This window comes from Chionomys nivalis, chromosome 10, assembly GCF_950005125.1.
Source record: "Chionomys nivalis chromosome 10, mChiNiv1.1, whole genome shotgun sequence".
In the NCBI taxonomy this organism is placed as follows: domain Eukaryota; kingdom Metazoa; phylum Chordata; class Mammalia; order Rodentia; family Cricetidae; genus Chionomys; species Chionomys nivalis.
This window is the reverse complement of record NC_080095.1, coordinates 25924760-25945035: the sequence shown is the minus strand read 5'-3', so window position 1 is coordinate 25945035 and position 20276 is coordinate 25924760. Positions and strand designations below refer to the sequence as shown.

The 20276-nt window shown below is 50.4% G+C and overlaps 1 protein-coding gene across 1 annotated transcript in view; it reads right to left on the bottom strand.

The window, feature by feature from the left end:
- Ccdc88c (coiled-coil domain containing 88C) overlaps positions 1-15264 on the bottom strand; it is a 125763-nt gene extending 110499 nt beyond the window's left edge. The window contains exons 1-3 of the mRNA XM_057782641.1: positions 15148-15264; positions 14576-14676; positions 7673-7781 (exon numbers count right to left, since the gene is read on the bottom strand). Coding sequence (XP_057638624.1) covers positions 7673-7781; positions 14576-14676; positions 15148-15207 — 270 coding nt within the window. The 5' untranslated portion in view covers positions 15208-15264. The remainder of the gene's footprint in view (positions 1-7672; positions 7782-14575; positions 14677-15147) is intronic.
- Positions 15265-20276: the final 5012 nt, after the last annotated feature.

Here is a 20276-nt window from a genome sequence, read left to right as displayed (position 1 = left end):
CACCGATCAGAGCCATGGTGTAGCATAGCGCTAAGTCCCTTTTAACTGCCAATATCCCCTTTTCAGACAGGAGGGAACTCAGGGAGAAGAGGTGAGCAGCTCGGACTTGGTGCCTGCGGAAGTTGGCGATTACTTTTCTTACTCTCCTGTATGGATTTGTAGCTACTGACTCCTACGTTCTCATTCGGCACATCCCCCGTCCCTTACAGGGTCAGCCCTGTACGGCTGTTGTGATTCACAGACCCCACATATCCAGATCACTTCGTTAAGCCTCCCCATAGCACACGCTACATCTTACAGACACAGCTAAAGTTGCTTTATCTGTGGCTAGGAAAGGGGTCACAAGGGGATCCTGTAGTAGAGCTCTCCCTCATGGCCGCCCTCCCACTTTTCATCTTGTCCCTCAGCTGCTAATTTCACTTTCCCAGCCAGGGAGAAGCTGGCTGACTCTTCCAGCCAAGACTAGCAGATCATGACAGCAGCAAGGGATTACTCTCTGCAGACCTCTGCTTTCAGAGTACCCCGACATCCAGAGAGACACCCATCAATCTGAAAACTCAAGCCATTAGACCCCTGCAGTGTGCACACTATCACAGCCTCTATGTGTCTCTTGGAATATCTATAGCTCAAACTATTACCAATAAACTCAGAATCCGGGGTAGGGTGTGGCCTGCCCATTCCCTCTATAACCCTGGCTGCTCTGATGGTTACTAGAAACAACAGAATGAAATTATCTGGGAAAGGCCAGGGTTCTGAATGCCTTGGCAAAGCCAAGGGGGGAGGGGAGGATCTGTCCTTCTTAAGCCAACAGTTCAACGACAAAAACTGTTATTAGCTTGGCCGTGTACCAGGTAGCCAGCTTTAGGGAGCAACCAAGCTTGCCTGGGCAAATCGTCGTCAGATTCCATGTGATAAACCAGTTACAATCAAATATGCCGACCTTGGCACTGACACCCACCTCACGGAGATAAGAATATCTCCCCCCCCCCATCTCACTTTAAAATTGAGAACTCCATTTCCTGAATCTGGTCACAAGAGAAGGGGTACTTCTTCCCACCTCCTACCGGATACCACCATTGGACAAACTGTTACACTGTCATTCATTCCAGCATGGCTTGAGTCTCATGGTCCTGGGTGCCCAACACCACTGACTAAGTGTACAGTGACCACTGTGGACCAAGAGGCTCAGGGACTCTTGGTGTTTGAAGTACAGTGTAGCATGTGTGGTTTTAGCTGTAATTTTGCGGGCAGCATGAATTCAGACTTCTTCCTCAGCAACTGAGGGTGACGATGGCTTCCATGACAACAGCCTTCCCACTCATGTCTGTGCACCCACCACCACAAATGAGAGGCTCACATGCACAAGTCTTCCTAAGACCGAGCCACGGCGGGAAAATCACTCCTTGATACAGTGAGACAATGCACTGGAGATTCTGGACAGGAAAGCAGCAGAGGAGACATGCAGGTCTCTGGGCTGAAGGGAACAGACCAGTGCAGGAGCCACCATGTCACTGGGTGGCATTCTCCACAACTGGGAACAGAGGACCAGGGGCACAGGCCAGCACACAGCTCCAGGTATCCCTGAAAGAAATCCTGGCAATTCAAATCTGGACTCAAGACCAGGAGGAGGAGCCCACAGGAAGAGCCCAGACTAATGCATGTCTGCATGCACTCACACACACAGTATTCATGTATGTGCATGTAGACAGACACATGCATACTCATTCACATTTGCACATATAATATGCTCATGCTCACTCAGGCGTGCTCGCTCTAACTGTGATAAGCCTCCAATACCTCTGGCAGAATCCCAACTCTGCTAATTACATCAGACCCACCTTTCACCCCTCCCACCAGCTGCAATTAGCCCTGTATCTTGACTTCCTGCTGCTCTGGGGGTGAGGGGAAAAGCCAGCTGCTCCCTCTGCCCAACCCCGGAAATGCTGGTTTCAGAGGTGCCTCAAGCAACCCAGTCTCTGCTTCTTGGGGCTCCGGGCTGATAGGAAATCAGGGGCAACCCTTTCAGGACGCTCTGAGAAGCAACGTCCCCAGCCTAGCACCAGGCTGCACCCACACTGATCGACCCAAGGCAAGCCACCTCCCTACACAGACTCCAGAAACTTGACTTTGAAGAAAGAAGTTGCTCTAGGCAGCCAACAACTTAGCAGAAACATACTGCTCTCTGGGGCTGAGGTTTCCTCGTCCATAAGTCTCAGTTTCTTAACCTGTAAAATGGGCCCCGCAACTTCTTCCTCTTGAGGATGTGGCTGCAATGAAGAATAAGGCAGGCAAGCCCTGGTCCCAAGGGAAGGCTAAGCTCCCTCCTGCTTGGTCTCTGCCTTTTGATCCCACTTTGGGCTCTGTCCCCCACATTCCTGTTGCTATTCAATATGTCTTGACAGCATCTGAGCTGACAACAAAAAGATGAGGTGAAAGGAGATGGGGGAGGGGAGAGAAAGAATGGAAATCAAATTTCCAGGTAGCCTCACATCCAGCCTCCCCAGGAATGCGGCAAGTCCCCAGGGCCAGGGCCCCTCAACCTCCTCCCCAGTCAACACCAGAGTTCAGAAGATAAGCTGCAGAGATCAGCAGGCCAGGGAGAGGGAAGACCAGAGAGGAAGTATGGAGTCAAATGGAGAAAATGACTTTCTGTGACCTTGAATGTTTGAGCAGTTAGCTCCCCAGCTCCCGCCTTGGCCTCAAAGCAGCGATGAACAGACGCCCTGCAGAATACAGCTTTCTTAGGCGGGAATCCCAGTGGAGCTGGGTCCATAGACCACCTGCCTGGGTCTCAAACCCAGGTTCCTCAGCACACACAGCCACAGACCCTAGGTGACCACCAACCACAAAGACCCTCACTTCCCCTCGGTCTGGTGGGCCTTCAATCCCAGCCTCCACCTTGTCTTCTGTTCTGGTGTTAGGTCACACCCAGCCCCACCCCTGCTCCCTGCCAGTGCCAACTCATGGTTCATTCTCCACATAGGTACCCGAGTTTCAACTCAGCCCTTTTCCTTTCTAAAATAAGGAGAAAAACAGCTCCATCCTTTCCCTTTTACAGCTCCGGTGTGTGGGCTGGAGGGGTACAACCCAGTGGTAGAGCGCTTGATGAGCCTGCGTGGTCCTGGGTTTGATCTCTAGTAAAACAGGTAAGCAGAAAACACCTACGACACCAAATACATCGGGACGAGGTTCACGTCCGCTAGCACGGCACCTCAAGTGTTTCGTCTCCAGGGGCCTCACCCTTACCTCTGGCCCAGCCTACCTCACATCCATCCTTCAGGTGCCTCCCAAGACACCCCTCCACCAGCCTGGTGCCCTCAAGGCACAGGCAAAGTGCCACCCCCTAGAGAAAGCTGTCAGTCAGGGTCCTCATCCTTCCTGGCCTGTGTTTGAGACACTACCTCGTCCTGTGACAAGCTGCAGCAGCGCTATCTGATCTCCTTCCTACAGTATCTCAGGTATGAACAACAGCCTTTAGACCCAGGAGAAGCGCACAGCAAAGATCAGTCCCACAGGACCCCAGCCACACCCACCGCTGGGCCACCAGGGCTTCCTGTCTCGCATTTCATCACTCTGCACACACCCGTGGGGGAGCAGGGGGCAGGAAGAGGAAAGGAGGGGCAGGCAGACTGCTGTCCTCCACTCAGCACTCACACCGTGGCCCACAGGGAAACAGAGGTTCCACTGACCCCGGGACAGAGCCCAGTCTGCTGCCTGGGACCCTATGATCTCTCCCCTCCCCCTCCATCCCCAGACTGCCTTCCGTGGGTTCCATATTAGAAAGGGAGTCCACCCAGAGAGACTGGCAGAGACCATCTCAGGCACAGTCTGCCTTACATGAGCGAGGTACCAGCTTTTGCAAAGTGAGCAAACAACCCCCACCCCAGAACTCTGGCCAGTGTTCAGCAGCAGCACGGAATGCGGTCTTTCAAACAGGGCAGCAGGCACAACTGTGAAAGGCACAAAAAAGCAATTCACTAGAAAAAAGGACAAGGCCTATAAACAGGGTACTTGTAGCAATAAGGAGCAAACACCCCTAAAGTATTCATGCCCTCCTCTGACCTGGCAACTCCCTGACAGGAACTTACCTTGAGGAAACCAAAGACAAATTTGCTGAAACATTTATGTTCAGGGTGGTACCACTCATAATTCAGAAAGAGGGATATCGGAAATATCAACGACAGTATAGTCACACAAAACATCACACAGGTGCTGACATTCATATAAATGAATGTTTAATGGCAAGGGGAAACAGTCCTCCATAAATGAAAAAGAATACACTGCACACAGGCATTGGGAATTACGAACCACACACACAAAGAAAGCAAAGGCAAGGACCAAAATGGTGACGGTGGGCACCCCCAGGTGGGGAGATGAAGGGTGAACTGGATTCCTTTGACAATTCCCAACCTGGAGGAAGGAACCCAGGAAGAAAACATGATCTGTAATTTCCTCAGCTGTAGACGCGAGCTGGCCAATCAAGAGGACAAGCCTCCTCCTTAGGCTCTAAAGGCAGAAGCGTGGAAGGTAATTTCTCGGCAAAGCCAATGCAATGTGTTATTCATGAAGTTCTGTGTGTGGCTGGATTTCTCGACCCCTCAACCAGCTAAGGAAACACGGCTTCGCACTCCCCGAGCCACACAACACAGAGCTGAGTGAGATTAATATGCTTCTGCCACCAACAATGCCGAAGATCTATCGCCTTCTTTTCCATTTTCTTTTGTTCTGTTTCGAGACAGGGTTTCTCTGTGTGTAGCCCTGGCTGTCCTGGAACTCACTCTGTAGACCAGACTGGCCTGGAACTCACAGATCCACCTGCCTCTGCCTCCTGAGTGCTGGGATTAAAGGCGTGCGCCACCATAGCCTGGCCTTTTTGTGTTTTTTAAGACCAGGTCTTATATAGTCCAGGCTGGCCCTGAACTGTCTATGTAGCCGAGGATGTTTCAAGGCTTGCTCTCCCTGTGTTCCGTCCCCTAACTACTGAGATTACAGGTGTGTAACACCTTGCCCTAGTCTGGGTTGACTTCTGACAGTGTCTCATTCCAGCCAGTGAGTAATACCCAGAGCAGGTGGAGAGAAGAGACTTTCATCGGCTGTCCTCTGACTTCCCACAGACACTGTGGTACACAGGCACACACACTAACATGAGAGAAACTGTCCCCTTTGTCAAGCCGCTTCTCATTCTCAGCAGCTGCCATATGCGTATCAACACAACTGCCAAAGAGCTGGCAGGGGCGGAGTTGGAGCTGCATCTTGGCATCTACCTATCACAGAGGCTAAAGGTCACACAATGTAGCTCAGGCAGGACAATTGCCTAGCATGGTCAAGGCCTTGCACTTCAGGAAAACGGAGCTTGGGGGCTGCAGATAACACAGTCACTGGGAACACTTGTTGCTCTTGTGGAGGAACCGAGTGAGATTCCCAGTGACCAGACAGCCGCTCACAACACCCCTGGAACTCCACTCCCAGGGATCCATTGCCCTCTTTTGGTCTCCATGGCACTAGGCACACATGCGATGCACTGTATACATGCAGGCAAAACACCCATACGTGTAAATAATAATTTTAAAAGGTATCTTCCAAAAAGCACCCCTCTCACACCCACTGGGGTGATCCCCCTCCCTCCTGGCCATCCCAGACCGAGGAAGGAGCAACAGTTGCTCTTGGTTGGTTGGCTTTGTTAAACAGTCTCACTGTGCAACCTATGCTGCCTGTAAACTCGCTGTACAGCGCGGGCTGGCCTCAAGCTCTCCACCCCCCTTTCCTGCCTCCCTAGGGCTGAGATCACAGGCAGGCGTCCACCACTGAGCCTAGCTGGGAATGGCATGTGGGTCATTTCATACCACTCTGGGCTACTTTCCAACACGGAAGCCGGGCAGTGGTTCCTTGGGAAAATGCCCATTGAATACCCTCTTCACATAAATAAGCTATAATGCTGCCCTGGAAGGGAAAAGGGCAGGACGTGCAGTTAAACTTATGGCATGCCCACACGGCACAAAACAAAACCCATTCACCCGACTGTGGGGAGGAAACACTAAACGCGATCGGCGATTGTCTCTGGTGGAAGGCTGACGTGTTGGCCGCCTTCACCGTACTTGTTTCTCAAGCTGTTTATACAGACCCAATATTCTTCTAACACGAGAACAGAATTTCTGCTCCCCATAAACCAGAAGGAAAGAATACACAAAACACTGTGCCCAGGTAACCTGCCAGTCACGAATGCACACATCTCATGAGCTCTTTCTAGGCTGGCAGAATGAGGAGACAGTGAGTGGCCCTTTGCTGCTTCCAGCAAGTGCTGATGTACACTTTAATTACCTGGAGCTAGACAGTCACCCAATGCCATCCCCACTCTCAAAGAGCTAAACGACGACAAGAACACAGGGCCCTCTTCCCCACCTCCATTCTGGCTGCCCAGCTCTTCCTTTGTGTGAGTTTCTGGAACCCTAGGCAGCAGCTACCTCTCAGCTGCACACTGTCTTCAGGCCTTTCACCTGTCCCTCACAGCTACTAATCACTGGCAGCAAGGAGCCCACTGGGCAGGATGCTGCTGCACCTCTGCCTCGCAAGATCACCCTGAATACTGTCGTTCACAGGTGGGGGTGCACACGTGCCACAGCCACATCTCCACAGTCTGTGTACACAGTACAGCTCACCTCCACTGACGACAGAATACCCAAGGCACTGCCCACTTCTTCCTTCTCCCAGCCCATTTCAAATCCATAGTGAAGAGAAGCCAAAGATCCTGCAACACGCGGACAGTCCTTGGTAGGACTTGAGCCCAGGGCAAGCCCAAGACCTCTGCCACTGGTCTATAAAGTCAACAATCAGGGCAGAGGGAAGCCTCGGCTAACAGGGAGTCCTCGGGTCGGCAGAGACCTCACACATCTACGAAGATCACTGATTTCAAGCACCAGGACTCAGCTACAGACCAGGAAACTGAAGGGGCAGAGTCCGGCCATAGATGTGAGACCCTGACACCAACAATGGTTCTTGAGCCATGGCATTGAGAGTGACTGTGGTTGTGTTGGAGTGTCAAGAGGTATCACATGGCAGAAGGCAGTTTCACTGCTAATCAGAGACTCAGAAGCCAGGGGTCTGAGGTCCCCAGCTGCAGCTCATTTCCCGCCAGTGCTGGCCATGCAGAAGAGCCACCCTGAGCGACCCACCCAGCACATCTGACCAGGTGGACTCTTCACACCACAAGCCCGAGTTCCCGCTGGCCTAGAGACACAACAGTTCCATTATTGGCCCCTATAGCCCTTGTGGTTCCTCCTCCCTCTGCTCGAGTGATTTCAGCAAAGAGCTACCGAGCCAGAGGCATGGACCATACACCCCTTCCAGAGTCCCCAAGTGACATATAGAGAACAGGCTGTGAACCAAGACCCCCCAGGCTCTTACGGCATTCAGAACGAACCAGTCTGAAATGCAAGAGTCCCCACCCCCAAACTGACACCCCCACAGCAGGGCTAACATAAAAGTACCAAGGGTCAGCAGCCAGCCACCACTTACTCTGGCTTCTTTGGGGAATCCATCCAAGGGACCCCACTGCAAACACATGGGAACTCACTCAAGGGGCCTCTGTCCACCTACTTGAGGGGCCTTTCTACGCACACTAGAGGGGCCCCACCCCAGACTCACAGGAACCCCTGGGCCAGCAGAGCGGCCTCACCTGGTAGTAGGTCTTGATGTTTCTCACCAGGATGCTCAGGTTCTGGATGCGCAGGTTCACGTCGTTGTTGACATGCTTGTTGATACGCTGATTGTTGGGCCTGGGGTCTCTAGAGTAAGAAACAGAGTAGAAGTCACACCTCGGGACATTCACTGTCCCTCCTTCCCCAGCAGAGGACCAGTGCTCAGGTTCATGAGCCTCGTTAATCCTTTGGTGGTCATGAGGCTATGAGGCCGGAGCACAAGTCAGATTCTAAGTCTGCTCACAGTTGTGCTAGAACCCTACATAACCCATCATCTCTGCTGCCTCACTCAGGCCCCTGCCGAACACAGCCCTTTTCATTACCGTTCCTGTTTCCACTGCTGGGAGCACCATAAGGGACATTCAAGTGTCAACACTGTGAAAATCAACATACAGATATATAAGAACCAATAACCTATCCAAAATTGCATTTTAGCATTAAAAGCCAAGCAAAGGCCAGGCGGTGGCAGCTCATGCCTTTAATCCCAGCACTTGGGAGGCAAAAACAGGCATATCTCTCTCTGTGAGTTCAAGGCCAGCCTGGTCTACTCTACAGAGAGACCAGCTCCAAAGCTACAGAGAAACCCTGTCTCAAAAAACAAGAAAGAAAAATACATGAAACACCAAAAAAAAGGGGGGGGGCTGGAGAGATAACTCAGTGATTAAGAGCACTGGCTACTCCTCCAGAGGTGCTGGGTTCCATCCCCAACACCCACATGGTGGTTCACAGCCGTCTATAACTGTAGTCCAATGGGATACCCTTTCCTAGCATGCAAACATACATGTAGATAAAACGCCCATCCATATACATAAAATAAATAAATCTTAAAAAAAAAGAAAAAATACAAAACGGGGGGGTGGGAGAGAAGGGGTGGGTGCTGGCATGTTTTATGACCTTAAGAATCGCGTTCCACTCAGCACTGGTCTTCCTGTCATCTGAACTTAGGTTAGTACTGCTCACGATTTACACTCCAGGGAAACAATGGTGTCTTGACAACCTGACATCTAGGAATCTAGGATATGACTGGTGTACCATCACACCCCACAAGAAACGCCCAGTGTGGGAAACCCCAAGCGTCACTCATTTTCCAACCTCAGGCGAAACCTGGGTCTGGCTCTAAAGACATCAGCTAAGAGATTTACAGTTTGGCTCATCAACATGCAGGACAGTGTGGGGAAATGTCTGCCAAGAAGAGTGAAGTGAAAAGGGGAGCCTGCTTTCCATAGCAAAGGCCTCCCTTCCATCCACTGTCCTGAGGCACCACCAAAGATAAAGGGCAGGGAACTCAGAGGCCCGTCTTCCCATTTCAAGTGAGCCAAGCCCTTGTGATAAAGGTGCAGAGCCTCCTCAGGGCTGGTGCGGAGCTACAGAACTACTCCTGGGACAATCTGGTTCATACAAGGCCGCATTAACAGAAGGTGGAGAAACAGAAGGGAAATCTCCGACCATTTCGAATGTCATTGGAAACACAACCTCTGAACAAATACTGGACATATACTCTGTCTCCACACCATGCCCTGAGCATGCGAACCTTCCCACAAGCTCTCTGCGGCCCCTGACCTCACAAAGTCCTTCCACAGCCCCTCAAACAGCCACGTGGGTCCCCTAAGGGGAACCAAGGAAACTGTTTTCAGCTGTCAAGTGACAACATTCCTCAATGTCCCCACACCATGAAGGAGTCTGGAGAAACCATATGCCTATTATTAGGCTTCTTCTAGGGCCCTTAATTAACAAGGAAACAGAGGCCTAGAGCCCCACTGATATTAACTTAGGAAAGAGGCAGCATTCTGTATTTCAACTGTAAAGGCATTTTAGCCACAGAAGCCTTCCGAATGTGACAGTAAGGGGCTCTCCTACGGGATGAGCAGCGGTTTCACGGGACCACACATGAAGCTGTGAGAAGCTGCAGGCTTTGCTAATTCCTGGTTTGAGGAAAGTTAGGGAATGAAGCGGAAGCTGCACACATGTTTAGCAAACACTCATCACCAATCCCTAACTTTTTTTTTTAACTCCTGAGACAGATTCTCATTATGTGGCCCAGGCTGACCTTCAACCTACAATCCTCCTGCCTCAAGCTTTGAAATAACCGGGGCTGCAGGTGTTAGGATATGCACTTCATTATTTCAATCCTGAATTGTTCTTCGAGACAAGGTTTTACGTAGCCCAGGCTGCCTTAAACTTCTGATCCTCGCCGGGTGGTGGTGGCACACGCCTTTAATCCCAGCACTTGGGAGACAGAGGCAGGCGGATCTCTGGGAGTTCGAGGCCAGCCTGGTCTACAAGAACTAGTTCCGGGACGGGCACCAAAGCTAAAGAAACCCTGTCTCGAAAAACAAACAAACAAACAACAAAAAAAATAACTTCTGATCCTCCTTCTGCTCTTCCTACCAAGATTCCAAGACTGCATCACCACACTTTCTATGTGTAACGCCAGGGACTGAACTCAGGGCTTTGAGAATACTAAGCAACCGTTTTACCAAGGGAGCCACATCTACAGCCTCCAGATTCCATCTACATCAGGGGGGCCACGTCACAAGTACCAGGTATCGAAAGCATCAATGTACACACTGACAGCCACTCACTTGCAGAGGCTCTGCACACACCCAGGACCTGGGATGCGCAGCCATATCTGTTTTTGTTCTCCCCAGGCATGGGAAGAAACGGCTAATTGATAGAACACTAGAAAAGAACCCTGACATTAGTTATGTGACTAATTAGACTAATTATCATGATCCTTAGCATTCCCTCAGTTAACCGAGTCTCTCAGAGTAAAGAGTACTTATTAAGAGTTAAACCAAGGGAGGCAGAGGCAGGCGGATCTCTGTGAGTTCGAGACCAGCCTGGTCTATAGAGCTAGTTCCAGGACAGGCTCCAAAGCCACAGAGAAACCCTGTCTCGAAAAACCAAAAAAAAAAAAAAAAAAAAAAAGGAGTTAAACCAAAAGTTTCAGCATTGCTTACAGAAGGCAAATCCCCTTTCTACCCACTCAGTGTTCCACACTGGGTGCCAGGAATGGGGGTCAGAGGCCCAGGGCTCACAAGAATTTGAACAAGCAATAGGCTGTGATGAATTTGCCACCATCCTAGCAAAGGTGGAAAGAAGTCAGCAGGCAGAGCCCCTAGTCCACTGAGGTTCCTTCACGAGCACAGATAAATACCACTGTGAGCACCACACACGCGCGCGCGCGCGCGCGCGCACACACACACACACAACCCATCCCTACTTCACTCATACCCCACTAATGACACCTGGATATTAATACACACCATCTTGCTTAACCCTCGCCACATCTACAAAATTCTACACCTTCATCCCAGAAGAAGAAACTGAGGCCCGGGGGTGGCATGGAGCAATTTGCCCAGTGTAGCAGAACTAGTCAGCTGTGGAAGCTAGCTCTGCCTGAAGCTAGCACGCCACCCCAGTTTCCCAGTACTCCTCAGAGACAAGAGAAATACAGCCTGTGCTCTGGACCACCTGGTGGACTCTCATTCAAGAATTCTAGCCCTGGGCCTCTCCTGAAAGCTGAGCCTGCAGGGCTTTCCTGCTTCCAGGTGGGCCTGTGTCAGGGAGGCCAGGGCCAAGAGACTACCCCAGCCTTCTAGAGTTGCCATAGACAATGGCCAGGTGCGGTCACGTGGCCACAGCCAGCCTCCAGATGGCACTGAAGTATTAGGTAACAGGCTCTTATCTCAGCCCACCCCAACCCAGTCAACCACACTGCTCTGCCATTTTCAAAGGCCACTGCCTCCCAACAGGGGAGAATTTATCAAAAACAGCATAGCAGTGGTCTCCAGGTACCCAGCACAGTAGGTAACACCCACCCACTGATCCTGACAAGGACCCAATCCTTAGGTAGACACTGCTCCAACTGGGCAGAAAGGGAGGCGAAGGCTCAGCCTATATATCACCAGGGAATGAGCAATGCTGAGAACTGTGTGGTTGTTTAGAGACTGAACACAGAGGGAAGGAGACTTACAGAGGGGGTAGTGAAATGCTCACAAGTCAAGGCACTGGTAGCTAGGTCTGAGTTCAATTCAGGAACTATCCGTGGCAGGAGAGAACCAACTCTGCAAGCTGTCCTGACTCCACGTACATGCACACAAGTAGACTGAAGAAACCAAGCACTCTCTGTATGTGACTGACGCGCAATGCCATTTCCAGTACTGAGCTAGGCTCTAGTATATCATCTCATTACTCTCCTTAGGGCAGAACTTTAATTCCTGCTTTTCAGATGAGAAAACCGAGGCACCTAGCAATAATCCCAGTACCGCACTGCTCATAGGAAGACAACCCTGGGCTCAAACCTAGCCCGACCATTTAGGATGCCCAATACTCGGTCAGGGTTCTTTTTGTTTTTCTTTGTTCTTTATTTCCTTTTATTTTATGTGCACATTTGTCCATGTGAGGATGTTGGGTTCCTTGGACCTGGTGTTAAAGACAGTTGTGAGCTGCCATGTAGGTGCTGGGCATCGAACCCAGGTCCTTTGGGAGAGCAGCCAGTGCTCTTAAGCACTGAACCATCTCTGCAGTCCTGTTTGTTTTTTGAGATAAGGTCTCATATATAGCCCAGGCTGGCCTTGAATGTATGTAGCTGAGATTGGCTTTGATCTCCTAACCCACTGTTAGGATTACAGCTGTGCACTACCATATCTAGCAGAAGAACTCATCCAAGGTTCTTTTAGTTACGCACATTTTGAGGTGGCAGGTATGGAGCTCAGGACCCTAGACACTCCATGTAAATACCAGAAAACTACAGATGCCCCTGTTTGTGTTTTTATAGAGGTTACTTTGTTGTTGTTCATTTTTGTTGTTTTTCGAGACAGGGTTTCCCTATAGCTTTGGAGCCTGTCCTGGAACTAGCTCTAGTAGACCAGGCTGGCCTTGAACTCAGAGATCCAAGTGCCTCTGCCTCCCAACTGCTGAGATTAAAGCAACCATCACAATCCTGCCATAGCCTGGCTAGAGGTTACTTTTACAAGGAGTAAAAGGTGCGTATCTTAAATCACAGCCTGGAGCTTGGGAAAACACATTACAGGGAGCCATTCCACAGGCCCCCTGGCAGTCAAGCCCCACCCACTTCCGGAGGCAAACACATTCTGAGGCCTGTTACCTGGTGCCCAGTTATGATTCCCTAGAAGCAGAAAATGATAGGCAGGTCCGGTGCCCACCCACTCCTGCCTGTCCGTCCTGGTACAGGAAAGTCACTCATTGTCTCCGCGGCTGTCCCAGGGCTGCTGCATACCGGCCAGTCCTTCTTCCAGAATGATCGTATTAGCACACCGAAAACTATCAGGAAGAGGAGCAGCCGACCCTTCCGCAGAATTTAGCCAGGGCCAAACGCAAACAAGTGATGAATCGGCCTTTCTCAGAAAGGTCCAACAGGCTCCCCTGATTTACAGGCAAGTGGTAAAGGCTTCAGGAATTCCAAAGGTCGGGAAAGAAAGAGAACCGGGACCTGGGCTTTTGTTCTCCCCAGTGCCCCCGTGTAGCTCGGTATAAGCCTGGAGGACACTGCTGTGTTCCCTAATTAAACAGACTCGAGCTCTACGGGGATAGGCTGAAGTTCCGATGGTCCTTAGACCAATGCAACCCAGTCTGACAGAATGGGGAGACAGTGGCCAGAACCCAAGCCTGCCATGAGGCAACCCCAGAAAAAAAACATTTTCATCAGAGTCTAAGACACACCGCCAAAGCCAAGAACAAATATATTTCTTTAGAATCTGGTCAAATGCTGAAGGATCATGATTGACGATATTTTTTTTTTTTTTTTTTTTTGGAGACAGGGTTTCTCTGTGAAGCCTTGGCTGTTCTGGAACTCGCTCTGTAGACCAGGCTGGCCTCAAACTCAGAGAGATGCCTCCTGAGTGCTGTGATTAAAGGCATGTGCCACCACTACCTGGCAGAAGAAATTTTTAAAAAAAAGAAAGAAAGAAGGAAAAAAAGCTGGGTGGTGGTGGCGCATGCCTTTAATCCCAGCACTAGCGAGGCAGAGGCAGGCAAATCTCCAAGTTCAACGCCAGCCTGGTCTACAAGAGCTAATTCCAGCACAGCCTTCAAAACTACTGAGAAACCATGTCTCAAAAAAAAAAAAAGAAAGAAAAGAGATGACAGTTCCACCACGGTGAGCCCTCTAATTGGGAAGGCACCCCATACCTGCCCCCAGCTACAAACAGACTGTTTTTAATTAGCTAATGAATAACTGAGCATGGCACCTCCATCAGCCCCAGGTGAGTGGGTTAATGGAAAGGCGGGTCCACAGAACACACTGAGGTGTTTCTATTTCCCCCCAAGTGCCCGTGACTCATACTGACACTCACTTCCAATAAGATCCCTGAAGCTTCTAAGTTAAACACAGAATGTAAGAGCCAACACCTACACGGCGATAAGATGTCAGACAGCCTCTGCAGAACTCTGCAACGGATGTGGTCAGAGGCAAGTAGTATCTACAGAGACCCCATTTAAGGCCAAACGGTCCGGCACGGCTGCCTATGTGCCTTCTGAAGCAGACTTCTGAAATGACTGCATCTGCCCCAGCAATTGGCAAGAGAAGGGAGGCTCAGAAACTCGGTTACCAAGCCACAGCGAAACTTCAACCACCACATTGCGACGCTCCAGACCCACCGGACATTTCCTGTAATCAGACCCTCGTTACTGTTCTGGGTCTCCCCCAAAAGAAAAGGGACTTTTAATGTCAAGGTTCAGACCACCATCAAGTCCTTGAGTTTGCAGACGAGTCAGTTCCAAATTCCTTAATTGAGTAAGCAGCCAGGGAGAGTCCAGCAGCCCACCTGCAGGCACCCCCCCCACACCTCCCTGACCACCCGGCATTCACACAACAATTTCAGGTTTCCGAAAGCATCCTCTCTGAAAAGGCAACTTACATTTGCAACATGATTTGGTTCAAAAAGATGCCATCCACTAAATCCATGTACAGAGTCAAGTTGTCCTGGTGGCCACTTCCAAACGTGCCAAAAGTTTTCACCTGCGGGGAAGCAAAGGCACGTTGGTCTGACGCTGGGGGACAGGCGGGCCAGGGATGTCACCCACCACCGCGGCACCCTTCGCAGGCAACAAGCCCACCCTTCCCGAGCGCTGTCCCCTTCACGCGCCAGGCAACAGACACAGGACAGGAGGAAAACTTCTGGCTACTTTTCTCCAGCGTCCCGGAGCGCGAGGAAAAAAAAATCCAAACAATCAAACAAAAACAAATAAAAGGGACTTTTTCAACGCATTTCTCACGTCTCAGGTTCACTGGAAAGCAGCGCGCCCAGCCCGTCGCTCCGCGTCCCCACTCGGAGCCCCCAGCGCGGGACGCCGGGCTTCAGGAGCGCCCCCCCCCAAACACCCCGAGCGGGAACAGGTGCGCGCTCCCGAATGGGAAGGCCACCCGCCACGGAGCCTCCCGGTCCCCGGCACCGCCGCACAGAGTGGAGGAAGGCCAGGACGCGCTCACCCAGGTCACCAGCGGGCTCTGCAGGAACAGCTCCACGAGCTGCGACACCGTCACGTCCATGCTGAGCCGCGGCCGCGCCGCACAAAGCGGCTCCGGCAGCCGGCGGCGGGCGCGGGAGACAAAGGCGGGGCGCGAGCCCACGGTGCGCGGCTGCAGCCCCGCCCGCCCGGGGAGAGCGAGGGGACGGGGGCGGAGGGATGAGGAGGGAGGGGCGACGCGGTCCCTTCCTCGGCCGCAGCCGGGCGCCCTGCGCAGCCCAGTGGAGCGGAGCCCAACGGGGCGGGGCGGGGAGCGCGTGGGGAGCGGGGACGCGAGCGGGGAGGGGCGGGGCCACAGCACGTGGCGGCCCGAGTGCGCGGGCAGGTGCAGCCTGCGCGCGCAGACCTGGGCGCGGTGTTGGCCCGGGAGGGAGAGGGGCTCGGTGTTATCCTCAGGCCGTAGGGTCGCGCACCGGTGCAGGCGCTCAGCCGTTTCCCGGGCTTCCCTCCCTTGCAGAAGTCCCTTTAGGATGCAAGCGGTGTGGCCGTCTCACCCGTGTGCACCCCCTGCTGTGTTTCTGCCCTCCCTCTACCATTGCACCCAGGGGTGGAGAGCCTGTCCCGGGCGCAGTGCACCACAGCACCTTTGAGGCAGGGCCCCCAGCACGATGGTCGCCGTGCCCCCTGCTGGCAGGGCTGTGTGCGTGGAGGCCTCGCAGCCCCACTCTCTCACCACTTCCTGGAAATAACTTCGCTCCCCTAGGTGGGCCGTTGTTCGATGAACGCTGTATGACTGACGGATTTAATCCTCAGTGAGTCGTGAGAGTGTTAACCCGAAGCCCCTGGCACGCTGCGTAGCGAGCTACTCAATGGCTGCCCTTTGGCTAGCAATTTTACAGCGTGGCTTAGTCACATATTAGGGGTGCGACATCTGCTGATGACATGTAGTATTACAGTTCCGCCTGACGGGAAAGCATGTTCATTGACTGCAGCCGCTCGTAGACTGTAAGGGTCTAAGAACTGTAGAAGTCAGGATAATAATAATAATAATAATAATAATAATAATAATAATAATAATAATAATAATAAATAAGGCGGGGAAGGGGATGTCGGAGATTAAGAGCACTGATGCTCTTTCCCAGAGGACCCAGATTTGATTCCCAGCACCTACAGGGTGATTCACAACCATCTGTAAATCCACTTCCAGGGTCTGATGCCTTCTGGCCTCCTGTGGGCCCCAAACACATACGTGATGTACAGACATTTATGAAGACAGAACACTTAAACTCAAAAAGAGTAAAATAAATTTATCTTTAAAAAAAAAGGAGGGTGGGAATAATGGTACAAGCCTGTAATACCAGTTCTACGGAGATGGCGGCAAAAGGATAAGGAGTTCATGTTTTCCTTGGCTACATAATGACTTCAGAGCTAGCCTGAGCTCAGTGACGCCCTGTCCCAAAAGAAAAAGACAATGGCAGTCAGTCTTAGTTCCTGTAATCACAGAACTTGGTGGAACTAAACCAGGAGGATCTTGAGTTCCAAGCTAGCCTGGGCTACATAATAAGCTTTAGGACTACAGCGGTGGGGACAGCATAGACCACCCTCTTTGGAAAAGTAAGGGCTGTTTTGGGAGGGTTTGTTATTTTTTTCTGTACCCATCTAATTTTTTTAAAGATGAGAAATCCTTCCAGCTGTTTAATAAACAAGCATATTATTTCAAACTAGGAAATTCATTGAACAAATGCCTGTTACTGTTCATGAGACATTTCATTCTAGTGTGGAAATAATTTCTCCACTAGAGATGTTGGCAGTGCCTGCACAGCCACACCAGGGAATTTACACTTTGGGTCAGTTATATACACACATAACAATGTCAATGAAACAGTATGTATGACTAATGTACCATAAAAACCACTCCACTTTTTAGCTGCACACACACAACTTAAACTCCTACCAGGTGACACAGAAATGATCTTAGTTATTATGTAGCCGAGGTGGCTCATGGTCACTGACATCTGGGCTGACTACCACCATTGCTTGGCTAGACCGCTTCATCCAGACAAGGATTTACCCCAGCCTGCTGAGGACAGCTGTGCAGTGAACCCCAGGGGTGGCCTAGTTCTAGGTAGAAAGGCTTCAAACGATGGGGTGGCCTGGGATGGAAAACACAACGTCTGTTCTGCGCTCTTAGGTCTGCGCTACGAACCAGGCTGGAGACTTAAAAACACACGCACACAGACAGAGACACAGAGATACAGGTCATCCTTGATACAAGAATAACATCTTTATTGGGAAGCTCAGGGGAAGCTTACATAGGGCTCTGGGTATGCCCCAGCTCTTAAGATCTTTTAGTTGCAGGCCCACTAGAAACCCATCCCCTCTTGTGCTCAGAGCAGCTGCCAACACAAGAAAACAAGTTTGTTTTTTTTTTGTTTGTTTGTTTTTTGTTTTTTTTTTCGAGACAGGGTTTCTCTGTGGTTTTGGAGCCTGTCCTGGAACTAGCTCTTGTAGACCAGGCTGGTCTCGAACTCACAGAGATGCGCCTGCCTCTGCCTCCCAAGTGCTGAGATTAAAGGCGTGCGCCACCACCGCCCGGCTTGTTTTTTTTTTTTTCCTCAGAGCAGCGGCAAGCAAGTTGTTTACAGGAAATTCAGGGTCTAGGGGTCCATAGCCCCCAACACTGGGGAAAGGAAGTCTGAGAATTTTCCCTATTCAAGGATTTTTACAAGGTAAGTTGGAATTTCAAAGTGAGGCATGTAAAATCTTTGCTGTGTACATAACCACGATGTCTTCCGCTGCTCTAATGAGAATTGTTCTCTCGAAGCTCCATTACGCTGGGGCTGAGCTTGGGGGGAAAACTGAACTGCCAAGTAGTGTCCCTCCACCCACCTCTTCCATTTTAAAATGTCTCAGTTCATTTCTGGATAGAAATGTGCTTGTTGCTTTTACAATTTTTTTGTTTTTGTTTTTGTTTTTGTTTTTCGAGACAGGGTTTCTCTGTGGCTTTGGAGCCTGTCCTGGAACTAGCTCTGTAGACCAGGCTGGTCTCGAACTCACAGAGATCCACCTGCCTCTGCCTCCCGAGTGCTGGGATTAAAGGTGTGCGCCACCACCGCCCGGCTGCTTTTACAATTTTTGAGTGGAAGAAGGAAGGGTACCCATGGCTTACTTAACTTGCTGTGTAGACCAGGCTGGCCTGTCTGGTCTGTTCCTGCTTCCCAAGTGATGGGATTAAAGGCATGGGTCATCATGCCTAGCAGGAACCAGGTTTTCAATTTTCATTCTGACTAAGGAGTTTCTCCGAGGAAACACTGACTTAGTATCATAGCTAATGGCATTTCTGTGTCATCTGGTAGGAGTTTAAATTGTGTGACTGACTAGTAGGAGGGGTGACGTTTTATTTTTTATTAGTATATATTATGTATACACAAGTTTCACTGACATTGTTATAAATTGTTTTTGTTTTTTGAGGCAGGGTTTCTCTGTGTAACAGTCCTAGTCCTGGAACATGCTTTGTAGACCAAGCTGGCCTTGAACCTCTGCCTCCCAAGTGTTGAGGTTAAAGGCATTCGCCACCACCATCCAGCTTTTTGTTAACCACATTCACTGTCATTATCTTCTCTGTCCCCACTCCTACCCCCCCCCCACTCCTCCACCCCTCCTGTTGATCCCTTCCTCTTCCTGATGAGTCCCCTTTCTTCTCTGTTTTGGTTTTTTTGTTGTTGTTGTTATTGTTCCCAGTGACTGTCATTGAGATTGCCCACAGGAGCCCGAGTAAGATGTTACTTTCAGAAGCATGGATGCACCACCAGTTGTTACATTGCTAAAGAAAATGTCTCCCCCTCTACTGGCAACCATTATCTGTGTATAAATTGTCAGAGAGGGATGGAGTTTCTCGTGAACCCCCTTTCCTTTCCATGACAGGATACTGATGGGCTAAATTGGTGTAGGAGTTTCTCCTGTTCATGTGTTGCTTTGATTGGTTAATGAATAAAGAAATTGCCTTGGCTTTTTGATAGGGCAGAATTTAGGTAGGCGGGAAAGACAGAACTGAATGCTGGGAGGAAGAAGGGCAGAGTGAGAGAAGCCATAGATCCCCAGCCTGAGATGGACGCTGGTTAGAATCTCCACATGGTTAGAATTGCCACATGGCGATACACAGACTAATGGTGGTAGGTTAAGCTAATATGTAAGAGTTAGCCAATAAGAAGTTAGAACTAATGGCCAAGCAGTGTTTTAATTAATACAGTTTCGGTGTGGTTATTTCAGGTGTAAGCTAGCAGGGCAGCTAGGACAAACAGTGAGCCTCTCCTTACAATACTGGATCTTATACAGGTAGTGACAGCTGTGAGTTCGAGAGTGAATAAGCTGGGCGGTGGTGGCGCACACCTTTAATCCCAGCACTTGGGAGGCAGAGGCAGGTGGATCTTTGTCAGTTTGAGGCCAGCCTGGTCTACAAGAGCTAGTTCCAGGACAAGCTCCAAAGCTACAGAGAAACCCTGTCTCGAAAAACAAAAACAAACAAACAAAAAAAAAAAAAACCAGTGAATGATGAGGATGTATAGGGATAGAAAGGGATGAGCAGTCAACAGTCTCTGATTCTTGGCACTTTGACCAGTTATGAGTTGCTGCATCATAAAGTGCCTCCAGTACAGCGATAATTCTTTGACCAAAGCTGACAGCATCAGTAGCCTATGGGCATAAGTACTTATTTAGAAGGTAATTTGATGGGCTCATCATGTCCATTTAGCAAAACAACAACAGTATAGGTGTCATGAGCCTCCTTTTTGGGGTGACTTCTGCTGCAGTCCTAGCCACGACAGGTAGAAGTGTGAGGACCAGAAGATGCTAAGTAACAAGAACAGAGATAAGAAAGAATCACAGAGACACAAGATAGTAATGGGAGAGCAACTGAGTGAATACAGAATGCTGAATTCACCTGCCTTTATTTTCTTTTTCTTTTTCTTTACCTTTATTTTATGTGCATTTGGTGTGAAGGTGTCAGATCTCATGGAACTGCGTTTCAGACAGTTGTGAGCTGCCACGTGGGTGCTGGGAATTGAACCCAGTTCCTCTGGAAGATCAGTCAGTGCTCTTAACCACTGAGCCATCTCTCCAGCCCCCCCCCCGCCTTTATTTTCTATAAACCTT